Source organism: Brassica oleracea, chromosome C4, assembly GCF_000695525.1.
Source record: "Brassica oleracea var. oleracea cultivar TO1000 chromosome C4, BOL, whole genome shotgun sequence".
In the NCBI taxonomy this organism is placed as follows: domain Eukaryota; kingdom Viridiplantae; phylum Streptophyta; class Magnoliopsida; order Brassicales; family Brassicaceae; genus Brassica; species Brassica oleracea.
Window position 1 is genome coordinate 50,737,775 of NC_027751.1, and position 24,650 is coordinate 50,762,424.

General features: G+C 34.8%; 4 protein-coding genes and 1 non-coding gene across 9 annotated transcripts; 3 read left to right on the forward strand and 2 right to left on the reverse strand.

Moving 5' to 3' along the window:
* Nucleotides 1–1,924, reverse strand: LOC106339394 (protein YIPF1 homolog). Of its 2 annotated transcripts, XM_013778191.1 has the most exons (7): nt 1,696–1,924; nt 1,508–1,565; nt 1,336–1,419; nt 977–1,142; nt 590–863; nt 290–466; nt 1–192 (listed from the first exon to the last, which is right to left on the reverse strand). In XM_013778191.1, exons 1-7 carry the CDS (start codon nt 1,747–1,749, stop codon nt 133–135), a joined length of 873 nt encoding a protein of 290 aa, XP_013633645.1. In that variant the 5' UTR covers nt 1,750–1,924; the 3' UTR covers nt 1–132. The 2 variants fall into 2 exon arrangements, with proteins under 2 accessions (XP_013633645.1, XP_013633646.1); XM_013778192.1 differs by having other exon boundaries at nt 1–466.
* Nucleotides 1,925–2,055: 131 nt separating this feature from the next.
* Nucleotides 2,056–6,659, forward strand: LOC106342691 (E3 ubiquitin-protein ligase HOS1). Its single transcript, XM_013781694.1, has 10 exons — nt 2,056–2,230; nt 2,360–2,732; nt 2,936–3,070; nt 3,161–3,336; nt 3,513–3,914; nt 4,028–4,186; nt 4,334–4,825; nt 5,208–5,345; nt 5,556–6,181; nt 6,288–6,659. The coding sequence occupies exons 1-10, from the start codon at nt 2,135–2,137 to the stop codon at nt 6,463–6,465; spliced, it is 2,775 nt and encodes a 924-aa protein (XP_013637148.1). The 5' UTR covers nt 2,056–2,134; the 3' UTR covers nt 6,466–6,659.
* Nucleotides 6,660–10,696: 4,037 nt separating this feature from the next.
* On the forward strand, nt 10,697–12,164 carry LOC106340521. Of its 4 annotated transcripts, none has more exons than XM_013779389.1 (6): nt 10,697–10,954; nt 11,040–11,109; nt 11,181–11,335; nt 11,575–11,635; nt 11,754–11,805; nt 11,882–12,164. In XM_013779389.1, the coding sequence occupies exons 1-5, from the start codon at nt 10,820–10,822 to the stop codon at nt 11,768–11,770; spliced, it is 438 nt and encodes a 145-aa protein (XP_013634843.1). In that variant the 5' UTR covers nt 10,697–10,819; the 3' UTR covers nt 11,771–11,805; nt 11,882–12,164. The 4 variants fall into 4 exon arrangements, with proteins under 4 accessions (XP_013634843.1, XP_013634842.1, XP_013634844.1 ...); XM_013779388.1 differs by having other exon boundaries at nt 11,913–12,164; XM_013779390.1 differs by having other exon boundaries at nt 11,920–12,164.
* A 160-nt stretch (nt 12,165–12,324) lies between these two features.
* On the reverse strand, nt 12,325–12,396 carry TRNAD-GUC. The gene has a single exon. It is a non-coding gene; the product is annotated as a tRNA-Asp (tRNA).
* Nucleotides 12,397–17,051: 4,655 nt separating this feature from the next.
* Nucleotides 17,052–18,539, forward strand: LOC106336671. The gene is made up of 2 exons (XM_013775576.1): nt 17,052–17,919; nt 18,013–18,539. Exons 1-2 carry the CDS (start codon nt 17,127–17,129, stop codon nt 18,114–18,116), a joined length of 897 nt encoding a protein of 298 aa, XP_013631030.1. The 5' UTR covers nt 17,052–17,126; the 3' UTR covers nt 18,117–18,539.
* The last annotated feature ends 6,111 nt before the right edge of the window (nt 18,540–24,650 follow it).

The following is a 24,650-nucleotide window of genomic DNA, read 5'->3' on the forward strand; positions in this document are numbered from 1 at the left end:
TTCCTTTTTAATATTTTTTCTTAAATTCACAAGCAAAGAAGCTATAACAAACAAACAAAAAAAAAACACACAATCCTACTCAAAACAAACACATTCGTTACAAACAGCCAGCAAAAAACGAATCAGAACGGTTCACTGTATAGTTCCTTCTTCTCTTACTTTGTGTATTTCATTCTCTAGTAAAGACGTTCTCTGTTCCACCACAGCACATCAAATCTAAACGTTTTTAACAAACATTATTATATATGTTCTGTAGTGTGGTGTGTGGAGATTAAGGAAAGAACCAGACTTTGATGAAGATCGAAAGAACCATTTGCAGACCAACTGCTGCAGCCACTACAACCGTCAGATCATTGCTCCCTTCAAGGTAAGACCGTAGATTAAGAGCAACAAAGCACGATGATGCGCTACCAGCTGAGAGTATTATCACCCATCTCAGAAACTCCACTGGAATAAGCAATGGCAGCTGCAAAAAGAATGATCCTGACTAATCAAACACCTCTCAGTTATCTTATGTGTTACTGATAATCATTCAACTGATTAATAATAACAGTGAAAGAAGCAGAAGTTAGTGAAGATAGATACTTACGGAGGTTGGAATGAAAATGAAGAGAGAGTAACCCCAGAGGCACCAGAATCTTAGGAGATCAGCTCTGGACCCCATGTACCGGAGCGAGAAGTAAAACGCCAGAGGCACGATTATTGCGTAGCCGTAGATTATAGATGCTGCCAAGTTTATGTAGTTCACATCAAAGACCCAAGGTGCTTCACCGTCGGTTCGTTTCTTCACGAGGTACGTGGCGCAGTTTCCGAGAGAGGAAAGCACAAACACAAGCGTAGTGCAGATCCAAACAAGTCCATACCTAATAAACACTTGACTAATAAACAGCCTGACTGAGAATATTAAAAAGGAATCTCAATAGGAGATGCCAAAGAGCGATCAGCTACAAGAGCCAGGGGGCACTGAAAGACTTACATATCAGGGTTGGCATCAATCTTGTTGAAAAAATCACCACTAGTGGGATACAAGGAGCTCATCAATCTGTTCACAACAACGTCAGTGTCCACGTCGAAGTACTGGGTGTACGAGTAGACGTTAAAGAACCCCTTCCAACTGTTCGATGGCTGTTGTTCAGGTCTTTCTACAGTTACAAATTTAAAAAAAAAAAAAAAAAAATTCATACAGGAACAGGACAGAACAATGTACATAGACATGAAGAAGAAAACAGACTCCACTCACACAAGCATTCTTTAAACAACCACGATGAACAGAGTTAGAAGTTCAAACAGTCAAATTTCGAATACATAACAATGCCTTATCATTGTTGTTTATACCTGTTGGGGTGTCAAGAGTTTGATAACCTTTTGCATTGTTGTTTCCTTGATGCGGTGGAAATATCTGAATGTTCGCAGATGGGCCTGACGAGCAGTAAACAAACAACATTCAATAAAAAAAGTAAAAAAAAAAGTTTCAAAACGGAAACTAGCAAAAAGAAAAAGAACACACCTTCGTTTACGCTTGCTGTATGTACATTTGTGCTTTTGTTGTCGTCGCTGATCACAGCCTGACCCAATAAAAAAAATAATAATCTTAGCAGAGTTTAATCGAAGCTAATCATAATGCAAAGTTTCAAAATTTAGCATCCTAATCAAATAACAAATCGGAGAAACGACGGATGTGTTTTATAGACTTACGGGAACTGAACCAATCAAATGGCTAGTCTCTAGATTAGCGAACGACTCATCCATCAGAAAGCTTTACTGACCTATTCTTTATCTCATCCAAACAAAAAAAAAATCGATCAGATCGGTAGAATAAAGAGATCGTCCCTTCCCTTTCTCTGATGAGTTTCTCAGTTTGCTTCTCTCCTCCTCCTCCGTCGTCGTGGGAAAGGAAGACGCGCGCGCTTTTTCAGCAACTGAGTCACACGCGTGCGTCTTTTTACTAATTGACGTGGCCCATATAGTTAAAACAAACACGGCCCATTTACAAAAATTACATGGGCCATAACCCGAATAGATCCGACCCGATAACCCACACAGTGTGTTCTTCCCTCTCGAAGAAAACCAAAACGGAGCAGCCCTAGACTGACACTCGCCTCCATTTCCTCTGCTCGTTTCGCTATCGGAGAAGATGGACACGAACGGCTCCGCCTCCGCCTCCGCCTCCGCCGAGAGATCGATGAATCTCCCTCCGCAACATCCTGATTACGCTAGCAAACCTGTTCAGGTACTCTCGATTTCTCCTTCTCTTCGCGAGTTTTGAGCTTATCCAAGGCCTTAGGTGATTTTAGCAGCTGATTAGCTTCTTCTTCAAGGTGATTAGGCTAGTGCTTAATTTTAACTTTCGATTCTTTAGGAGGCGTTAATGCATTTGGCATCTACCAACCTCAGAGATCTGTGTAACGAGGCGAAAGCTGAGCGTTGCCGTGCCACCAGAGACTTGACGAGCTGTGGGAGATCTGTGCGCTATGCGTTGAATCCGTGTGGGCATGCTTCATTGTGCAGAGAGTGTTGTGAGAGGTTTGATCTTTGTCCAATCTGTAGAAGTACACTACCAAGATCTGGAGATAAGCTTCGGCTTCGTCTCTACTATGAGTGTGTTGAAGCTGGTTTAATCTCCGGAACACATGAAGATGCATCACAGGATGAAGATGAGGATGGTGTTCATCGCCTTTATTCTCTGTTCGATGTTGCCTTGAACAATAATTTGATATCTGTGGTTTGCTATTGTATCCTTTCTGCTGCATTTATGCATTTAAGTGTTTAGTTGATAATGTGGTGATATTGGGAATTGTACTGATAGGTTTATGTTATTTTAGGTAGTTTTTTTCTTTCCATGCCCCCTCTCTGATGGATGAAGTGTGCATAGTGTTATTATCATTCTTCGATTGTTGGATGTATTGTTGACTTCTCCTTGACAGAGAATGAATAGATATCACCAATGTGTGTATGGATGAGGCAGCTGTATCTAGTGACCCGGTCATTGCTTTCTTGCTGGATGAAGTTGTAGTCAAAGACTGGGTCAAGCGTACATTCAGGAGCATCTTAGCTGGGCTTCAAGAAATCTGTATCCTTTTTAGCTGTTTAGAGTATTTATATGTGACTTAGGCTCAGTATATATGTGTGTGGTCTGTCTATCTTTAATATTGGTTCTCAGATAGTCTTGAAACGAAGGAGATGCAAGGGTGGTTAGATAAACTTCTGAAGTATTCGAAACAAGTGGCTGGCATATGTAGTGTGCTTGAAGTTATGGAGTCAGCGTTTAAGGGTTCTGTTTCACCTCAGCTTCAAGACGTGGAGAAGCTTAAGGATAACATTGGAAAAACAAAGCAGGTCAGCTAAGATGTTATTTATATTAAAACAAATTAACTCTCTTTAGTCTTTACTTATCCAGTGATGACCGTCTGGCTCCTGACCAGAGAGTGTTTTAACTGTTTAGCTTTTTACTTATTGATGCAAGATCTTCGAGCTTATTGTGTGCTTACCCTGTTGGTGTTTTTTTATTTCAGCATCTGGACATTATGATCTGGTGCATAAGACACGGATTTCTGGATGATGTGAAGTCTCGGTATTCTAATTTCACATCGTGGAAGGCTCTGGTGCTTGAAAGGAAATCAAATGCAATTAAGCGTGCATGGCCTGATGCCGTAGATCAGTCTTCAGATTGCAGTGTACAGGGTGCTTCCCTTTTTATTGAGGATGCTTTGGAAAATCTTGAGAGAGAGCCAGAGTACAGTCAAGACATAGGGGCAGACCTAGAAGTTGGATGTTTGCAGAACGATGAAAGATCATTTCTTAGGTCCAGAATAGAGGGAACATCAGGATCTTACCCATTCGAGAATCTTAGAACAGCTGCTGATAAACTCTTTTTACATGGAAGCTCAGATTTGGTTGTTGCAAAGCAAGCCATTGTATCCTTTTCTCATCACCTAATTCATATTACCTTAATTTACTTTTTAAGCATCACACTCAGTACGCCTTCCTATGTTTTTCTTCTTTGTTGGCTTCCTTAACCAGTATATAGTTTCTTTATTACTTGTTTGATCGGCACTGGACTACCCCTGAAGAACATTGGAAGCACATTGTAGATGATTTTGCTGCTACCTTCGGCATAACCAGGCATTCATTGTTGGAGTCTTTTGTATTTTATCTTCTTGATGATCCCTCAGAGGAGGCACTCCAGGTACCTTTTGACATTCCCATGGAAAAAACATATAGAAGTATGTATTATTGTAGATGTTTTAATATTCTGGCTAAAACATATATAGCCAAATACATCTAATATTTGTAAGCTGGTGTCGCTCACAAACTTTCCCAAATTTTATTTCAGGAAGCTTGTAGAACTCTTCCTGAAATATGTGGTCCAGAAACATATCCCAAGGTTGCACAAGTCTTGTTAGAAAGGGAAAATCCTGAAGCAGCTCTTTTGGTCTTGCGTTGGTCTGGTCGTGATGGCGCATCGGAACTGGTTTCAATTGGTGAAGCTGTCACAGCTGTTCGTGTGAGAGTGGAATGTGGTCTTTTGAGTGAAGCATTCACATACCAAAGGACACTTTGCCTGAAAGTGAGGGAAAATGAATTGAAAAATGGAGCTGTGAAACATGTGGCTGATGATGGAGACAGCCGGAGTTGGACGGAATGGATGGAGATACTTGTGAACGAATTTTGCTGTCTGTCTATTAGGAGAAACGTGGTTGATCGAATCATTGAGTTGCCGTGGAACCCAGATGAAGAGAAATATGTGCACAGATGCTTATTAGATTCTGCAACTGATGACCCCTCATCAGCTGTGGGTAGTCTTTTGGTTGTCTTCTATCTTCAGGCAAGTAATTATATATTCAATTTCATTTTTTAGTCAACTTCACTTGAATATGGCATTAGAATGGTTTGTGATCCCCAGCCGTAAGCTACTATCTGGTTTGGCATAGATGAAAATTTTAGTAAGTGATTAATAAGCTCATCCAACTAGATACAGGTATATTATCTCGTATTTGCTATATAGGTTTCAATGTTCTTTCATTATTAGAGCTTGATGTAGCCTGGGATGTTAAGAGTAATGAACAAGTATGAGATCAGTTGAACAACCAGGCAAAGTGCATCACTGTTAACGCTGCTTACATTCTGTGAAATCTATATTCTGTATATGATTGGCTATTTTCGGTCCGTATTTGACTGGGAACTACTTGTTGTTTGCATTGCTGCAGCGGTACCGATACATCCAGGCGCACCAAGTCGATCTTAGGCTTCAGAAAATTGAAGAGGCCTTTGTATCCGAAAATCGAATTGGGGAAGAAGTAATGTCCAGAATGCGATCACAGAGTCATTGGAGAAAAGAATTAGTTGTAAGTTCTCCAGCCACTTTTCAATGTACAAGGGGATCCTTCCTCTTTTCCTGGTTAAATGTTGCAGACTCAAATTCTTCACCTCGCCGTTTTAGTGCTTAGTAGCCTCTTGATGCTCGCAGGATTGTCTGATATTTCTGAATCTTGAAGGTGCAATGATACGTTATATTATTTATTTAAACCCTCCCGTGTTACTGTTGGTTTGAACAGGATAAAGCCATAGATATACTACCAGCAATACAGCAGCAGCAAGTCAGATCTGGTCAGTTTTCTGAGATGGAAGATACCTCCGAAAGTGCTTATGAAGCAGCGACAAGCACTGATCTTCCAGAAGCAAAACAATCAAGTGTTCCCGTTTCTACTAATTCTGTATTTCTCCAACGGGCTAACGCCGCTGGCGCAAGAGAGCCAGTGGCTAATAGCGGCAGCATGCCTTTTCAACCCAGCCGTTTGATAGGATCCGCTTCCATTGATATCTCCCATGGAAAGCTATTTACAAGCGCAAATAGAGGACAGAAGAGTGAAGTCAGAAGCATAACCAAGGCTCTGAAATTCGGTGAAGCGTCCACACCGTTCAAAGATCTTAACAGAGCTCGTGGAAACAGCCAGCTCAAGGGAAGAAGGACTGAAGACACATCTCCAGAAATAAACGTTGATAGATTCATGGACTCTCCTTATCTCACAGCTAATAATCCCGTAACAATGGAACCTCGCAGTCGCAGCAAGCATCTCAATGGATCCGCGCAGAAACCGGAATCCACTTTCTTTGGCGTAAGAATGCAACAAGATAGAGAACACCCGAGCCATTTGGATGATCCAATGGACATGTCTTCAAGGTACATTTCCTCTTTTCTATATAAACTATACTGTGTTACCTTTTGGTTTGCGTAAGAAGTTCGGTTCAGTTCTTGTCTGATCTCTTTATATATTCATGAATGGTAGCTTGAAGAACAACAACAATGTATTGGCCACGGAGAGCAGAAATAAAAGTGGAGGATTAAGGTGGCGATCAGATGAAGGAAGCGATGAGGAAAGTGAACCGATGTGGGGCATGGAGCCGACTAGTTCCGGTTCCATGCCGGTTAAGGGAAGGAGGACACGTAGATTCACTGCAAGATGAAATGAAACAAAACAAAAAAACATCATCAATTGCCTTTAGCATACAGAGATCAAATGTTGTAAAGAAGCATTAGAGAGCTTTGTTTTTCTGTTTTTGTTTGTGCTGGGAAAAAATGATTTTGTGTTTTATGTTATCCCTACGGAGATTTTGAATTATCATTTTGAAACTTGGAAATAAAACCCTTTTTGTTATTAGTATTCAGTAATTATTTTTATAAAATCTCATTTAGTCGTCCATTCTCTGTCTGAACACTAAAGTGTGCAACTCTTGGAATGAAGCAACACCTTATAGCATTTTTTACTTCAAAAAAATGTAACACTTAAATAGAGTTAGAGTTTTACTCTAATGTATTACTCTATTTTTTACTCCAAAATTATATTTTAAAATAATTTCATTTTTATTTAATTAATAATTGTTAATAATATCACTTACTTATAAAAATTTACCAATTAGTCGTCCATCTCGGTCTTCTCAGATTAACTTTCTTCAGTTTTTTTTTTATTTTCCTATCTTTTTTTTGGGATTTCACATGATCTTCATCTGCCCGTTGAAAGCACATAGTTGGTTTGTGTACATGCATAAGATTGTCTCTTGGACAGCAAATGAAATGATGATTAACATATATAAAAAAAAATTAGTAATAAGCTGCATGTGAAAGTGGAAGAGTATAGAGCATATGAAGGTCTCCAATTAATCAACATCAAAAACCGAGTGAGCATCTTTTTTTTTGTTCAAATCGAGTGAGCATCTAAATTACAAAAGAATAAGTCTCAGTCTTGGTCATGTGAGGTAACAGACGAACGTGAGCTAACTGACATTGACCAAGAAGTCTCCACTCGTCTTTGTATGATCGTGTGTGAAGTGTTACAAGAAATGCGCACTCTTGGGAAGAAGTAAAAAAAAATATAAAATTTTATTAATGCAAATAGAAAAAAGGAAAGCTGCATGACCCATGCAACATATCTGAATACAGTGCTTTCAAATGTTTGAATTCGAACTGATCCTCTGGTCTGGTATACGTGTAAGATTCTTTTTCAAAGATAAGAAAAGGAGCAAGTGATTCTTGTTAAGCTCTAGGGAAACACATGGAACACTAAAAAGTTCCATCTCTCAAAAAAAAAAAAAAAAAAAAAAGTTCCATCTCTTTTTGTTTTATACTGTTTAGGTACTGTTATCTATTAATTTTGTGTTGTCTTAATTCTGTATATCCCAGAATAAACATTCATTGGTTTCGTCCAGATATCCTTATGTTAGATTAACCCTCAAGGCAAAAAGCCAAAAACACATACTAAGTTTCGGAATTACCCAATCAAGGTCTTAGTGGAACTCAATCTTCATTTTCAACCAAGAAGACAATAATGATGGGTGGTCAAGCTATGACAAATAGACGACTAGTTATCAAAATTTCACTAAGTGTTAATAGTTTCTTTAAGGTTCGATCCTACATCGACTTATCACATCCACGAAGTTAAAGTATTCAAATTATAGTGGAATAGCGAAAGAAAACTACACATGCAACCAAGAAAACTAAACTAATATATTGGGAAACAAATCTATGAATTTTGGAACCGTTTAGGTCTAATATTAGATATGCATATAGATGTAAATTATTATGAGTTAACTCATTCACAATTTTGTATCATGGCAAAAAAAACAAATTTTGTATCATAACAACAAATTATATGAAAGCTGATATGAGATATTAGCTTTTGACATAAAATAATAGAGGTTTTTTAATTGTAAATAATTGGTGAGAATATGAACTTACTATAAAGTATGCAAAAGCATTAACATACCCAAGTGGGAATATTACTTATAACTGCAATTACACTGAGGAATCGTAATTCCAAAAGAGATTAATGTTCAATGGATCTAACCATCTTAGCCATATGATTTTTTTTTTTGCAATGTCAACTAAACATAAGAGATCCAAACGGTATACTTGTCCAAGATTGGGGAGCAGAGAGCATTTGCAGCTAATTAACAGCTTCTTAAACCCTCAAGCTATGGCTCTCCTTAACTCATAGAGGATCCAATCCTCTTTTCAAAAGGCGGCCCTCTCTCTCATCTCTAATGTATATCTCTATCTCTAAGTCTTTTTGACATTCGTGATGTCAATGGTGACCATTAGTTGAGAAAGTTACAAATGGATGATCATGATGATGGTGAACATGCATGTCATGAGTTCCTCAAGTCCCATGAAGGACACGTATAAACACACTTTTTCGCATTCAATCTTTTTATATGTTTCTTTTTTGCAGTCGAATTATTCCTTGCGTGAGAGGAGTCTATACCATTAATTTTCACTTTGATTTAATTTGCATTATTGTACTGATAACTCCAAGTGGTTGTTAGATACAGTTAGAACCGGTCGTCGTGTTCTGTATCTTTGCAGATAATGTTTCAAAACGCATACTCAAACAAATAACCGATTCAAAAGAATATTAGGACAAATACCCATCACACGTATTGACATAATTATGTTCTATCGGTTAGGTTCTGTTTGATAGATTCACAACGTTTATTCTTTGTTTGGCCTTATTATTCTTTCTATCTCCGTGAAATGCTATATATGACTTTGTAACATTTACTTTGCATTTTCTATTCATTACCAAAATGGATGCTAATTAAGTTGCTAACTTAAAATTCCTCATTGTCATTATTTTATACCAAAATGCATGTTATTAGGTTTCAATTTGGAATGTGATACCAAAATGCATTATCTATTCATTACCAAAATGAATAGAAAATGAATTTTGGTATACCCTAAATCCTAAATCCTAAATCCAAATCCTAAATCCTAAACCCTAAACCCAAACCGTAAACCCTAAACCCAAACCCTATATCCTAAACCCAAATCATAAACCTTAAACCCAAACCGTAAACCCTAAACCCAAACCCTATATCATAAACCCAAATGATAGACTATAAACTCAAACCATATATGCAAACCTAATCCCTACACCCTAAACTCAAATCGTAAACCCTGAACTCAAATCCTATATCCTAAAGGTTTGGGTTAATGTTGATGTTGTTTCTTTAGGGTTTAAGATTTGGGTTTAGAGTCTAAGTTTGGGTTTAGGATCTAGGGTTTGAGTTTAAGGTCTAGGGTTTGGGTTTAGAGTTTACGGTTTGGGTTTAGGATTTGGGCTTAAAATATAGGGTTTGGGTTTAGGGTTTAGAATTTGGGTTTTGAATTTAGGGTTAGGGTTTAAATTAATGGTTTAGGGTTTAGAATTTAAGATTTAGGGTTTAGTTAGTGGTGTTAGCGTCATTAAAATGAACGTCATTATTTTTTTCAATTATTTTAGATTTTTTAAAAAAATAATAATATATTTTATTATTAACGTATGTGGCATTTTGATTGTTAATAAGAAGGGAATTGAATTTAAAATTTCAGCTTAGGGGTGAACCTAAGTTTTTTTCATCTCATAATAAATGGTTAACTTGGTTCATACTTCTAATGTTTAGCTATATATATACGACTTATTAGGGGGTGAACCCAACCAATAGGATTGTGTTATTTCATATTCGATATCTTTTAAAAAAGGAAACAAAATATTGTCAAATTATATTATCTTTTTAAAATTAAAAGGTAAAAAGAAATAAATAAAAAATAGTAGTAATTACAAAAAAAATATTTTTAACGTCGTTAACAAAACATTAAACCCTAAATCTTAATCCCTAAATTCTAAATCCTAAACCCTAAACCCTTGGGTAAACCCTAAACTCTAGGATAAATCTTAAACTCTAAATCAAAATCACTAAACACTAAAACACTCAAAAGGGTTTAGAGTTTAGAGTTATAGGGTTTAGTGTTTTTATTTAGAGTTTATGATTTATCCAAGGGTTTAGGGTTTACCCAAGGGTTTAGAGTTTACCCAAGGGTTTAGGGTTTACCCAAAGGTTTAGGGTTCACCCAAGGGTTTAGGATTTACGATTTAGGGTTTAGGGATTAGGATTTAGGGTTTAGTGTTTTGCTGACGACGTTAAAAAGATTTTTTTTTAATTCTTTTTTCTGTAAATACTTTTTTTTTTACTTTTTTATTTTAAAAACATAATATAACTTGACAATATTTTGTTTACTTTTTTAAAAGATATCGAATTTGAAATAATGAAAATAATAATATAAAATTCTGAAAATGGTTTCTATATCGTCAAAGTGGCCAAGTGTTTAGTAATGTCTATAAATAAGCATATAAGAGAGTGAGTAAATAGCATACCACGGAACACAAGCAACTTCTCTTGTTTCTTTCCCTTCTCTTTGAACACATTTCCCTTAGCTACTACATAAAGGACTAACCCTTTAACATATAACAACAAGTACACCACATAAAGTTGAAAAAAGCGGTTCATGGACAAGAAAAAGTCAGTATCAGGTTCCTCCTCATCCTCATCTTTCGATCATCTTTTTGGTCCAAGAGTCTCTTCCTCGTCTTCTTCATCAACAACAGGGTTGTTCCAATCCATTTTCCCACCACCCTTAATGGTATTAATCAGTATCATCATCATCATCATCATTTGAAAAGTATAAATTGTATTCTTATATCTACTTTATTTGTTCTCAACTCAAGGGGACGCAAGCGGACTTGGCAAATCCAAATGGAGCGGCTATATATCAACCTCCAGGTTTGGGGATTCCAAGTGAGTCTATTCACTATTGGTGACTCTAATTAACATAATGTTTAAAGTGAGAAATTTAAATGGGATTACAGATGAAAGAGGAGAAAGGAGAAAAAACAAGGAGAGAAAGCGTTACCAAAATGAAGAAACACAACCACCATGCAACTTGAGCTCATCCATATATTATGGAGGCCAAGACAACTATTCCTCCTCAACACAACCACAATCAACAACCAATCCAGATGTTGTAAGTGCTTCTTTAATACCAAAATCAGTTGTGCTGCATATTGATGAAAACACTAGCTAGTACTCGAATTATCACACACTTCCATATAAAAGCTTTGTTTAGACAGAATTGAATATTAGCTTAACTAAACACGTATGAGTGAGTGTATTTAGGGTATCTAGCTAAGTTCATTCGGGTATATCATTCTATATATGTACTTTGATTTTAACTCTAAACTCAGCTCATTCTGAATTATCCAGTATAAGAAAGATGGAGACGAAGGCGATTCTGAAAGTGCTTCAAGAGGAAATTGGTGGGAGGGTAAGATTGCAAACATTTTGTAATATATAAACAGCAGCTTCACTTTTTCTCATTAATATTTTTACATATTTTCTCATCCTGTATATTAAACTCACCTATACATAATCAAACTATGCAGGATCGCTTTATTACTAGTTATCAATCATAGCCGAGATGCAATATAAGCAAAGGTACAAGACGACTGATTTTCTTGCTTGAAATTTATATTGACAAAATCAATGTCCTCATATCAAGTTTTTCCATTAGTGATATGTTTTGATACAGATTACGTGATCAGTTTGCAGGAACCTTAATCAAGTGAAGTAAGATGGAAGTTGACGTTCTGAAATATACCTAGAAAAAAAATAAAAAATATATATATATATATACATACATAAACTAAAGCAGTAATGTAAGAGTATATACAGCTGGCTTAAAAGAAAGCGAGAAAAAAATAATTCTCATATAGTATCTAGTGTGTATTATAGTTTAAGATGAAATTAACGTTTATCAAAAAGTCTTTGTATTTAGTTTGATATGAACTTCAGTATATCACGATGCCATGCTGCTTCGCATGGAATTATATTATGTCATAGTAACAATGTCATAAGAAGGACCAAACTAAACGCTCAGTCCAACAGTTTACATTTTTGGCCTGTAATGAAAAAAGGTAGAAAAAGGCAGAACAGTAAGAATGGAACAAAAAAATGCGCCGTTGCCGGGGATCGAACCCGGGTCACCCGCGTGACAGGCGGGAATACTTACCACTATACTACAACGACTTTTATTGATTAAAGTTCTACATGATTATATATATCACATATATTTCATCTTAACATGTTCATACAAAACAATGCTCCCACTATGTTTTGTTAGTTGATAACATAAAAAAATAAAAGGAATTTTTTGGATTTACTTTCAAGCATATTTCAACAAGAAAAGTTGAAACTATGATATTTTGCTCGGGTCTGTAAAATACATTGTAAACTTTGTCAATTGATTATTTATTGTTGCAAACCATTTCAGATTTTTCTGACTTGTATGGAAAAGAGAATGTTTTTGTGTTCACGTTCCTTTTGCAAAAAAAAAAAAAAATCTGGTACAAACATTAAAACTGCAAAGAATATGAAACAATCTAAAAGCTTCACCAAATTTTAAAAACTACAAAATAGTTTAATTGTGATTAAAAATTTAAAAAGATGATCAATTTAACAGATACCGGGCACCTTTTTTTTGAATAATATCGGTCACCTTTAAATTGATCATCTTTTCAAATTTTTAATCACAATTAACGATCGCTGGTATAGACTACAACATGCGTTTACCTAATCTTTTCAAATTATGTTCACTGGTATGAATCAGAGATTTGAGGATTAGGTAAACGCATGTTGTAGTCTATCTAACGATGGGCCGAATCCGCTTGAGTCACTTATTCGTAAGGCATAACTGATTTGAAAATCTGCCAAATATGCAAATACAAAAAGAATGCTATTATATTAAGGAACAAATGAAAACAAAGAGACACTTTCGAAAATTAATGTTTCCGAGGTTTTGACCATTGACGGTTCAAACTAGCTAGTGCTATAGCGCTATTGGTATTGCTCAACACATACTACTTTCTATGTCGCACGTGCTGCGCTCGTGAGTAACAGTGTACACCACACATGCTATGTGATAAAACAGTTGGCGTCTCACGTGCTATAGCATTGCATAACCGAGTAAACGAGAAAGAATCATTCCTTTTGCATGTGGACAGATAATTTTGGGCCACTCCCTTTGCTTTGAGAGTTTCCAAACTCAAGAATCTAGGTCTTATCTTTTGTTTTTCTTGTTCCTTCCTTTGATTGTTTTTAGATAACCATGATATATTAAGAGATTAACCTTGAAAAAGTGTAAATGTTAATAAGGATTTGTAAATGTTCATATACATTTCTTTAGGGCTGGAGATGTAGGTAATACACGTCGAGTTGAGTCGATTATCACTCATTTCCTTTTGATATTTTGATGTATTATAAGAATATTTAAATTAAAGTTGCTTTTAGTTTCCTTGGTCGTCATTAGATCTAGTGGAAACTGGATCGTAGAATTTGAGATCATGCCAAAGGAGATTGCTGATATCATATTTTTATGTATTGATCTTTTTCTATGGTTAATTCTCGAAGACGCAATGTATTGAAATTATATTTGGATATTTTCGTATAAAATTATTTTAAAAAGCAGTGTAAAAGAGGTAGTTAACTTAAAGCTCACGAGATCCAAATGCGGGCGAACGTTGGAACAGCTAAATCCACGTCTAAGATGACAAGGCTTATGATTACAAATATGGTCAGCAAATATTCTCTTCCTATGCAATTTCTGAATTCAATATTATTAATTTATTTGTCTCCCTCCTAAGCTTGTTCAAAATCTATCCGCCTGGCTATAATAATCTTAACCTAACATCCATTTTGAAACTTAACAGAAAGTTGACTCCAATTTTCTTACATCGAATAAGTCTGATAATATACTCACGTAGATGGTATTACATCGAAAGCATAGACACTTCTGAAACTAAAATTAATTCTCCAAATTGTCGATGTGTTGTAGAGACTACCGAATTACCGATGAGAGAAACTTTAAACTGCCTAATAATGAATACCACCCGTGTGGTGCGGCCAAATCCGCAAATCTCCAATGTGTATCAATTAACAGAGTCTACAATGTTACTTAGCAAACAATTCAAACTCAAGCAAAATATCAACTTCATTACTTTCCTTTTGTAACTATTCTTAAATAACGCCAATCAAACGCGTACAAAATGCATTACAAAATAATATAAGTTTTAACAAAAATTAGCAAAAAAAAACAAAATAAATGCCAAACTGAAGATATCTTTTAAATAATCTTTATTATAAAATTGATACTAAAATATAGATAAAGAAAATGTTGAGGGTTCATGTGGATATATATTTTTTGTGAATCAAGATCAAATGAATATGCTCTTTATTTCAAAACCAAATAGTTGGCTCTAGTCTAATTGACTAACTGCAAAGAAAAAAAAGAAAGATTTCGTGAAGTCTCTTCGGTGAGCTACAAATAAACAGGAAGAAGCCCTTTCGACTTAAGGGAGGGTAATAGGTTGAGTAACAAGACGTTATCCGATCAAGGTTAGGTGATAGAGGCAGTAGTCAACCCAAAAATTGACAGATTGTATTACTTATGAAGGAAAGAGACTTCACATTTGAGTTATATATTTCTGTCACTATTTATCCTTATAGGCTTTCGGTGGGAAATTCGAATGATAAGTTTGACATGACATTTATAGATTTTCTTTGGTTTGGTTCTTGTTTAGTCCACTCCATTTATTATTTATATCTCTATTATCAACCCAAATCAAAATTCGGTACAATGTAAGTTACCCCAACCATTCATCTGCTCTTATTATTCTTATTCAATTTTTATTCTACAAAAAATTACTTGTTTTTTGGTAATGGTTTGTAGAATGAAGGCAAAGAGAAAGACAGCTATTGTAAAGCATATGCTGGCAGACACAACCCACCTTCAGTTGCCTCCCCGCACGCGCTCTTCCTCTTGTGTGTAACCCAATTCCCTTAAGCTCTGCTGATCTGCTCTCTGCCCATAATTTTTTTAGTAAAGACCAATCTGATTAATCCCGTCGTGAATTACGGAATAAAAATGGATTCCACCGCACTTTCTCTTGTTCTTATTACAATATCAGCACAGCTTTCTCAAACATTATTTAAAGAAACAGATTTGCATAAACGCATTAACGAAGTTTATAATATTATTGTGGGTGGGGCTCTTAGTTTTTAATAGTAGCATGATAATAATATAAGTCAGACATTTGAGAGTAGAGTCCGGAGACAATATATGCAACTAGGGGCGCACAATATTTGGCATAGCATATTAGTTCTCTTAAACTATAACTTTTTAGAGTTTCTTTCGTTTAAAAATGCTGTTTATGTTTTCTTGCTTCTATACATATTCCAAAGATAAGAAAATAAAAAGAAAGAAGAGAAGGAAGATCTGTTCCCGCTCTTTTGACTTAACGGTGCTGTCCTTTTCGCTAGGTAAAAGCTGGACCCCACCACCATTTCACTTCTGTCTTTTTTATTTTTTATTATGTCTCCATAAAATATCTAGGGCGGGAGATTTATACAGTTTTATACAAAACGTCAGACGGAGAAGGAGAGGGACGGATGACTGATTAAAAGCTGAAAATACCACGTCAGCTGTATTCAAATTTCCTGAGTGGTCGCGAGATTTCTATGAACCTAATTTCAAAATCAAATAACGAAAGAATACAAACCTACATAATAGGGGCCTTCAGTGGTTACCAGAAAGAAAACCGATTAACCCTTGGTACTTGATCATGTGACGGTTGCAATTAGCGCAATTATTTAAATGTGTGTCAAATATACTTAATGCAGCGTAACTATTCAGTAGTAAATGTAATTATAATTAATGGGGGAAAAGCAGGTAGTGAAGAGGAGAAAATATGAGAGCGCAAATGATGAGAAGGATTTGCATGAGAAAAAGAGAGGAAGGCGTAATCATGAAGTGTTCTATGCTTTTTATTAGCCCACATACTCAATACTTGCTATTTTAGACTTCGGCCGACCGATTAAAAAAATATTTAATTTTGTATATTTATTAGATAAAAACATCATTATCAATACACCTAATCACATTTTAACCAATTAAAAATAAATAAAAATATAAAATCAATAAATTTTGCATTGAAATTATAAAACAACACTGATTTTGAAACAAAAATTTTATCCTACAAAGACAAGTAATCAAACGGAAGGAGTAATATACTTTTTAATATAAATAGCTATACTACTACAAAGACTGAGATTTTGTTAAGAGGGTAATTAAAAAGATTACAAGACCCATGAAGCCGTAAATGACAGCTTAACTGGGATTAAGTGGGTTCCACCTGTTTTCTGATGCATGCCTCGTGCCAATGCCATACACAATATACTTAACAAGTGTACAGTAAAATAATAAAAAAATGTTTATAGAAAATGAAAGAAATCATGTCTCGCAAATTCTATTATGGGCCTGAGGCCATAAAAACCTTTCCTTTGTTACGTACCTTTTAAGTTTTTTAATGAAAGTATCCAGTTTTCCCAAAAAAAAAAAAATGAAAGAAAAAGACATAGATACATACATACATACATACATAAAAACTAAAATCGTACTCCTAAAACAAATATTTTTTCTTTTGAAAAAATTACAGCACAATAAATTTTTTTTTTTTCCAAGGCAAAATATTTAAAGAAAGACCAAAGGACATACTAGTTTTGAATTTCGTCCATCACGCATTAATTAAGGATAATTAAAAATAAAATAAAAAGAAGAAGATAGAGATATTAAAGTGCTTTTGAGCTGTCTTAATAGAAACCCTGAAACCTTAATAAAAGCAACCACCTCCTCAACATTCTCCATCTTCTTCCATCACTCTCTCTCCCTCTCTCTCGCTCGCTTATCTTTGCTCTTTGTCGATATGTCTCGCCTCCCTCCACTTTCCCTCCCTGTCATGGAGAATACCCCTGCTTCCGAGTTAACCCCGACTCGACTCGGTTTCCCCACCGAGTTCCCTTACGAGTTCGACTCCCCTGCTTTCACCTCTCCCGGCGACTCCACCGACGAGAGCAGCGACGACGAAGAAGACTTCCTCGCTGGCCTCTCTCGCCGACTCGCTCCCTCGACTCAGCGCCTCCCTCCTCCCTCCTACGAGGTGAAACGTAAGGTTGCAGCTACTTCGCCGCAGTCAACGCTGAGCGGACTCGGAAGCTACTCAACCTCGGGAAGTAGAAGCCCTGTTCTTCCTCCACCTTCTCAAACGACGTCGTTTCGTAGAGACGATGTCTTGGATGTGATCTCTGCCGCAGCTGGAGAAGTAGCGAGACTCAAACTCGGAAGCCACGAGCCTCACCACCTTCCCCGCCAAAACGCTGCGTTTCATACCGACCGCTATATCCAGCAGCAGCGTCTCCTTCTTCACCAGATGTGGCTATCTTCTCAGTCAAGAATCAAGAACTCGGAAAACCTTAGACACATGAAGCATAATGCTCTAGTAGCCAACGCCGCTTTGATGCGTCAGCACGCCGGAACTCCCCTGAAACGTCCGTCTACCGGCACCGGAGTTTTCCTTCCCCGGCGATACCCAGCAACAACCCCTTCCGAGCCCATCAAGAAGCCAGCACCAGTAGTCAACACAGCGGCTATGTTGCAGTCAAAAGTCAACTTTGATGAGTTTATCAATGTTAAGTCAAGACAGAGTCAGTTCGATTACGGTAATGATTCAAACTAGAAACTATTTTAAGTGTAAGAACACAGTACTTGTGACTTAATCTAACTTTTTTTATTATTTATTTTAATTTGAGCAGAGTGCATGTTAGCAAGAAGTAGACTACTTGCTCGTCAGGGAAACTACAGAGCGGCTGGTTGTCTGAATCAAGAGAGACGTCTTCCTCAGGACTGGATGTACTGAAACGGTTTGTTTTGTCTCGGAAGGAGCGTTAGTTAGAAGCGGTTTGGTTTTAGGTTATAAACTGTGATTGTTATGATATGGTTATTAACTAGTAATAAGGATTTGGAAATCCAAATAAAAGTAGGAGATATTTTACAAGTGTGTTACATTAGTATAATATTATTGTTAGTCACTTAGACAATAGCTCTCTGTAATTTTTATTTTTTGGACCTTGGGAGGGTTCAAGGGAGTTGAGTGGAGTGTGGTACTATTTTTTTTTTCACTTTAGTCGACATGTTAAGTTTCAAAATGTGTTGGGTTGGGTGGGGGATTTTGTTATTTGCTGTATTAATTTCACAGTTTTTCTAATGGGGTTGTAATAAAAACATCGCAATTATTTTGTTTATTTTTAAAATTATGAATTGAACTTGTTAATTTCTTACCTTTACTTCCCATTTTTATAAGTACTTTGATTTTTGTACTTCCAGACCAGAGTTTCGGATTTAAAGTAGTTGTTTAAAATTTCAAAAGAAAGAAAGAAACCGTAGTTTTCACCCTATTTTCTCTCAAGTTTCCTCTCCGCCTCCCTCTTCAAGCTTTCAATGGTTTTTCTTTTGATCGGTGTGTGGCGGCTCCTTCAGTGCCGGCGCCGGTCAAAATCTCTTCTACCGCCTTCTGTTTGCTTTGTCGTTCATCCGTGTGTGACTTTTTTTTGTTTTGGGAGAAGATTCGCCTTTGCCAAATCGTCTTTAGCTTTCAGATTTATGATGGATTTCTGTTTCAAAGTTCTGGATCTGTGGATTGACGTGTGGCTTAGCTACAAAGATTTTTTACTCGAATCTCGTTCTAGATCTGTTTGTCCTGTTGTTGTTGCGGATCTCCTTTTTTTTTGGATTGGACTCTTTTTGCAGGTGTTAGACTGTCCTCTTGGAGTTTGTTTTGGCTTCCATCTAGTCTACATTTATGCCGTTCATGGCATGTTCTTGTGTTTTGGATTAGGTGGACCTCGCCCCTAGTTGTTTGTTCAGATCTCGCGGAGATCTGTTGTTGTTGCCGCTTCATACCTAGGCTTTCTACTGTCGTCGTAGATCAAGCCACTTCTAAGAGTGTTAGTAAGAATCTTTATTTGCCGGTTTATGAAAGTTTGGTTGTTGGGTCCTTGAGGTGTTTCCTCAGAGTTCTAGGAGGAGGTGGTCTACAGTGGTTTAGTCGAGGGTATTCCCACTAAGCAGCTGCCACATAAGCTCTATCATATAGTCTCTCTGTATTTTTGTTAGTCTTGTTCTAGTGATTTGGAAAGTTAGTTATTTGTTTTAAGTTTGCAATATCGTTGGTTCTTGTATGCTGCCCCGTTGTGGGTTCTAGTGTCCGGGGATATCTTTGTTTTTCTCCGGTTTAGCTGACCACGGAAAGATCTGTTATTTGTTGGTGTTGTGTTGAATTTATCTTTGTTTTTAATAAAATCCGTTGAAGGAAAAAAAAAAAAAAAAAAAAAAAAAAAAAAAAAAAAAGAAAGAAAGAAACCGTAGTTTCAATTTTCAATGAAGCTACTTCCAGACCACTGTATGTACTTCGATTATAGGGAGTTGCATATCTAGTGGGTAGATACGTATTCTTTTTGAAAAAATAAAATAAAGAAGCATGACATGGAAACATGGTAACATGGAAAAAAGCAAAAAGAAAGAGGTAAAGAAGATCTGGAAAGAAAGAAAAAAGAAGAGAAGGGTTGCGTAGGCGTGAAGCAGTGGGAAAATATGCACAGACTTTGAAAAATAGAACACACCTTTTTATTTTCCTCTCTATAAATGTAAATCTTATCTATTATCTGCTGTACTTGTGTGTGATATAAGATTACATGCCCTCTAATATCTACGTAAATTGGCACGTTTTCTAATTAGATAGTAGACTTTGAACGTTTACAGTCTTGCCTACACCTAATATAGTACAGGTTTAGATACTTAAGAAAGTTGATGTTGCCATCTATGAATGAGATCGTTCAGCAGACTTTGGATTCAAATTAACAATAGATCATACTAACCATAAAAAGAAACAAATGTAACAGCTTTTGTCATTTGTCCATTTATATATTATGTTAAGAGTCCATCTATATCATCTCACCTTAATATGGGAATGATTTTGTGCTATATCGTGATGAGCACTTTGACAACACTTGAGAGACTTATCAACAAATCATAGATACATCCTTTAAGACTAATCCAAGATCAAAGCCAGTAACGAGGATAAACCTATATTCACCCTTTGAAACAAAAAAAAAAGTTAGAAGAAAGACCCTATAGACCTGTATGTCGACCCTACATCCATTACCAATCAACCCATAATCCACATAAGAGGAGGCCTAGAAGTTAGTCTTATTCTACTAACGATTCATTATTATGTATGAATGTGTCCTTCAAACAGAACTAGATTCGATTGATGTCAACTTGAATCAAACACATAGTTGGTGTACTTGCGTGTCAACAAAACAGAGCAGGAAGTAGAAAGATGTCAATAATAGAGTAGAGTGGAGTGTTGCGTTGAAACTTGAAGTGTTGCGTTGAAACTCGAAAGTAATAAAATTATAACGGAAAATCGCTTAAAAAACTTTGAAAATTTCCCTTACTAGCACTTTAAACCACGAAGTTTTTTCTCTGACATTTTTAACTTTTAAAGTGACATTTGTATCATAAAAAACCTCCAAATTAAAAAATTGACATGTTGAACAGGTTAAAAAGTGATGTATCAGTTTTTTTTTCAAAAAATAATTATTTAATTAATAAAATAAATAAAAATCTAAATAAAGTTTAGAAAATTAAATAAAAATCGAAAATTCAATAAAAATTCAGGAAAATCTAAGCAAAAATCCGAAAATTAAATAAAAATTAAATAAATATTTTAAAAAATTAAATAAAAATAAAAAGAAATAAAAATTAAATAATAAATAAGATTAAATTAAAATACAGAAGAACTAAATAATAAATTTATTTATTTAATTTTCTAATTTGATTTGATCTCATTTTTTTGATTTTTTAGTTAATTTTTAATTTTCTGATATTTAATTAATTTCTGATTTTTTAAAATTAATTTCTGATTTTTATTTAATTTATGAGTTTTTATTTAATTTTTGTGTATATAAAAACAAAAAAAATAAAAAATCCGAAATTATTTAATTTATTTTTAAAATATTTATTTTATTCTGAAATTTTTATTTAATTTTCTGATTTTGATTTTGATTTTCCTGAATTTTTTATTAAATTTTCAATTTTTATTTAATTTTCTAAACTTCTATTTAGATTTTTATTTATTTTATTAATTAAATAATTTTTTTAGAAAAAATAATTGACACATCATTCTTTTAACTCGTTTAACAGATCAATTTTTTAGTTTGGAGGTTTTTTATGGTACAAATGTCACTTTGAAGACTAAAAGTGTTAGTGAAAAATTTCAAAGTTTAAAGTGCTACCAAGTAACGCTTTCAAAGTTTTTTATGCGATTTTCTCAAATTATAACTAAAACATTTTGTTCTTCAGTCTTCACTATCGCTGAACGCATTCAAAATGGCACCAGCCAATCGTTATTTTGTATATCTATTTATATATTGAATAATTTAAATATCGTTTTGGTTTTGTTTCAAATTTCGAAATATTTTTTTATGAATAATTTATATATTTCGAGGGCGTTGATTGTTGCACACATTCCGCAATTCCGAATAAAAGCCAAGAGCAATCACATTTCTTGTTCAACATTGAACCTTTTCTTTATGTGCTATGAGTTTCAACTATTCTTAAAGATGAAGTCGAGAAAGAAACAAAAGAAGTGAAGCCGCAAAAATCTAAAGACAAAAGAGTGAAGACATGTGTTTGGTTTGGGAGATGTGGATCCAAGCAGCTTTATCATTTGACTTGGTCAAACTTGAATTCAATGTTAACACAATTTACTATATGCTCGATTTTATAATGTTTACTTTTTTGGTTTTATGATTTTTATAGTATTGTATAACATGAGAACTGTTACTTTTCAAATAATGACGTTACAATACTTACATTTACACGAGGTCATTTTTCATTTCTACTTGGATCCGAATGATTGTTCATGTTTTAGTATAGAATACCCTATCTCGTTAACTTTCCATGCAATATCATTCCGGAACAATGTATAAGCACGTGCTTGGATTTATATATACACCAAAACATAGGATCTATGATTAGGAGTGCATATTTAGACATAACCGAATTATTCAAATCAAGATCATTCAAAATGTACTGGAACATACCGAATCTAAAATGTACTGGAAAAAATCGAACTATATATACTGACATTTATATTTAAGTCATATTTATGATAAAAACTAATACTGAAATATGTATTAATAATGCCGTGTTAGTACAATATCAGTTATGATCTATAGTACTTATTTTTATATTACTCTTGACCAATTTAAATTCAACCCATACTATAAATTTCATTAAACATAAGACTAAACAAACAAACCAATACTAGACACTTCATTTGAATTAATTTCATCTCTAGCTGATTGAGTTTCCATTTTATTGAACCAAACAAACATAAAGAAGAAACCAGAATCGAACCACAGGTCATTAGCTCAACGGTAAAAGATCACGATCATTGTGTCAGAAATCTCTAGATCGAATAACCGCTGGAACAAAACTAATAATTTCCTCTGTTTCATAATAAATGAAGTTTTGGTTCTTTGCACATATATTAAGAAAATTAGATTATGTAAACAAAAATCATTAAAATTAATTTAAAACTAATTTATTTAATTATTAAAAAAAAAAAAATTAGCTACACAGTTTTTGATAAAGTTAAAGTTATCTAGATATGTGAAAATATCATCTATTGTGAAACAAAAACAATGACCTAAAAAATCATCTATGTTGAAATGGAGAGAGTATTATATGATGCGGTTTCGGAACTAGGGAAATTAGGGCTTCTGTTGAACTTCCTGGTAATTCAAAAAAAAAAACGAACCTATAGTATAGTAGTAGTGAATTATTATGTTTTGGTAGGTCATCATTGTTGATAAATTTTCAAAAATATAATTATTATTTAGCCATTATGTCTCTCAGAGGACGACAAGGTGTCCATAACTCCATATATAAATGGCAGCAGTGTGAGTAAAGCAAAAGCTATAATCAATCTTCATTATCGGATAATTTGTATTCCTTTCTACGCAATGGGATGATGTCAATATTGTGAGTGATAGTTTAAAGACTTTATGTCAACAGATAGCTAGACCCTTTGACGAGGTATAATAGCTCTACAAGTATTTACATGCGACTATGATTTAAATCTATGAGTTTGGAAGATGAGTTGCGTTTTTAGAAATAATTTACCGCTACTAGTTTCGGATGAAAGCAAACTATATAAACTAATGATTATAAAAATATATTAATATAAGAGAAATTCTCTAGCCTTAAACTTTTGTCGCAAAAATAGTTTTCATTGAGAAAAATGACCAATTTTTTTTATTAAAAGGTAAAAATACATTTTTACTCTAGGATTAACTAATCTAGAATTAGGATTTAGAGTTAATGGGTGAGGTTTTAGGGATATGGTTTCAAATTTTTAAAATTAAAAAATAAAAATTAAAATTTTCAAAATAAAAATAGACTATTTTAGTCATTTTCTTTTTTGAGGATTATTTTTGTGACAAAAACTTAAAAGAACTATTTGAAAAGATTGTCCTTAATATAAATTTTGTTGATCGGTCGATCCATGTCAGGGATCGAACCATGCGGCACGGATAGTTCGTTCTTTACCAAATCCATGAAAAATAGAAAGTTTTATTGAAGGCTTTTTACCTTAGTGTATAGCACAAATTATACTATGAAAATCTACATGTATCAATAAATACTTTTTTTCTCCGTGAACGCATAACTCTAGAGATGAATCACGTTAAATCTCTCTGTTTTTTTATTGTTTATTTATTCTGTTAGTTCGTTTCTTCTCACATCTTTTTTTTTAACACAAATACTTTCATTAATAAAGGAGAAGTTCCAAAGATTAGTTTATGAACTTTAATACATCATGATAGTTTCTGAGAGAGGCCTTGGCCAACCCATCAGTTTCCTCGTTTTGGAAACGAAGGATGAAGATGAAACTTATTGAAAAGAACAAAGAAGAGAGTCATTCCATATATGCAAGAATACCATAGATTTCTTTCTGGAACTGCTTGTTGGTGATAGCTTTGATAAGCGTTTGACTGTCGGAGCGTACATGTATAGAAGATATGCCAAGTGATGCTGCCGGTCTGATGGCCATGGCTTCTGCCATCAGAGGAGAAGAGACGAAGTCATGTATCTTCGATTCCTTGTGGTTGATCTTCGTGCGGGTGTCTTTGAAAACCCATGCAAGACCAGATCGTTTACTCGATTTTTCTCGAGATGCATCTGTGAAACAGATCGTTTCGAGACTGGGATCGTCAATTAGGTATCTTCTTTCAAAGATTTTGGCTTTGTTGTTTGCCGTGTGTTGCTTGGATAAAATTATTTATCATACGATCAGGCTCCAGACTTCATGCGCATAGAGGCATGA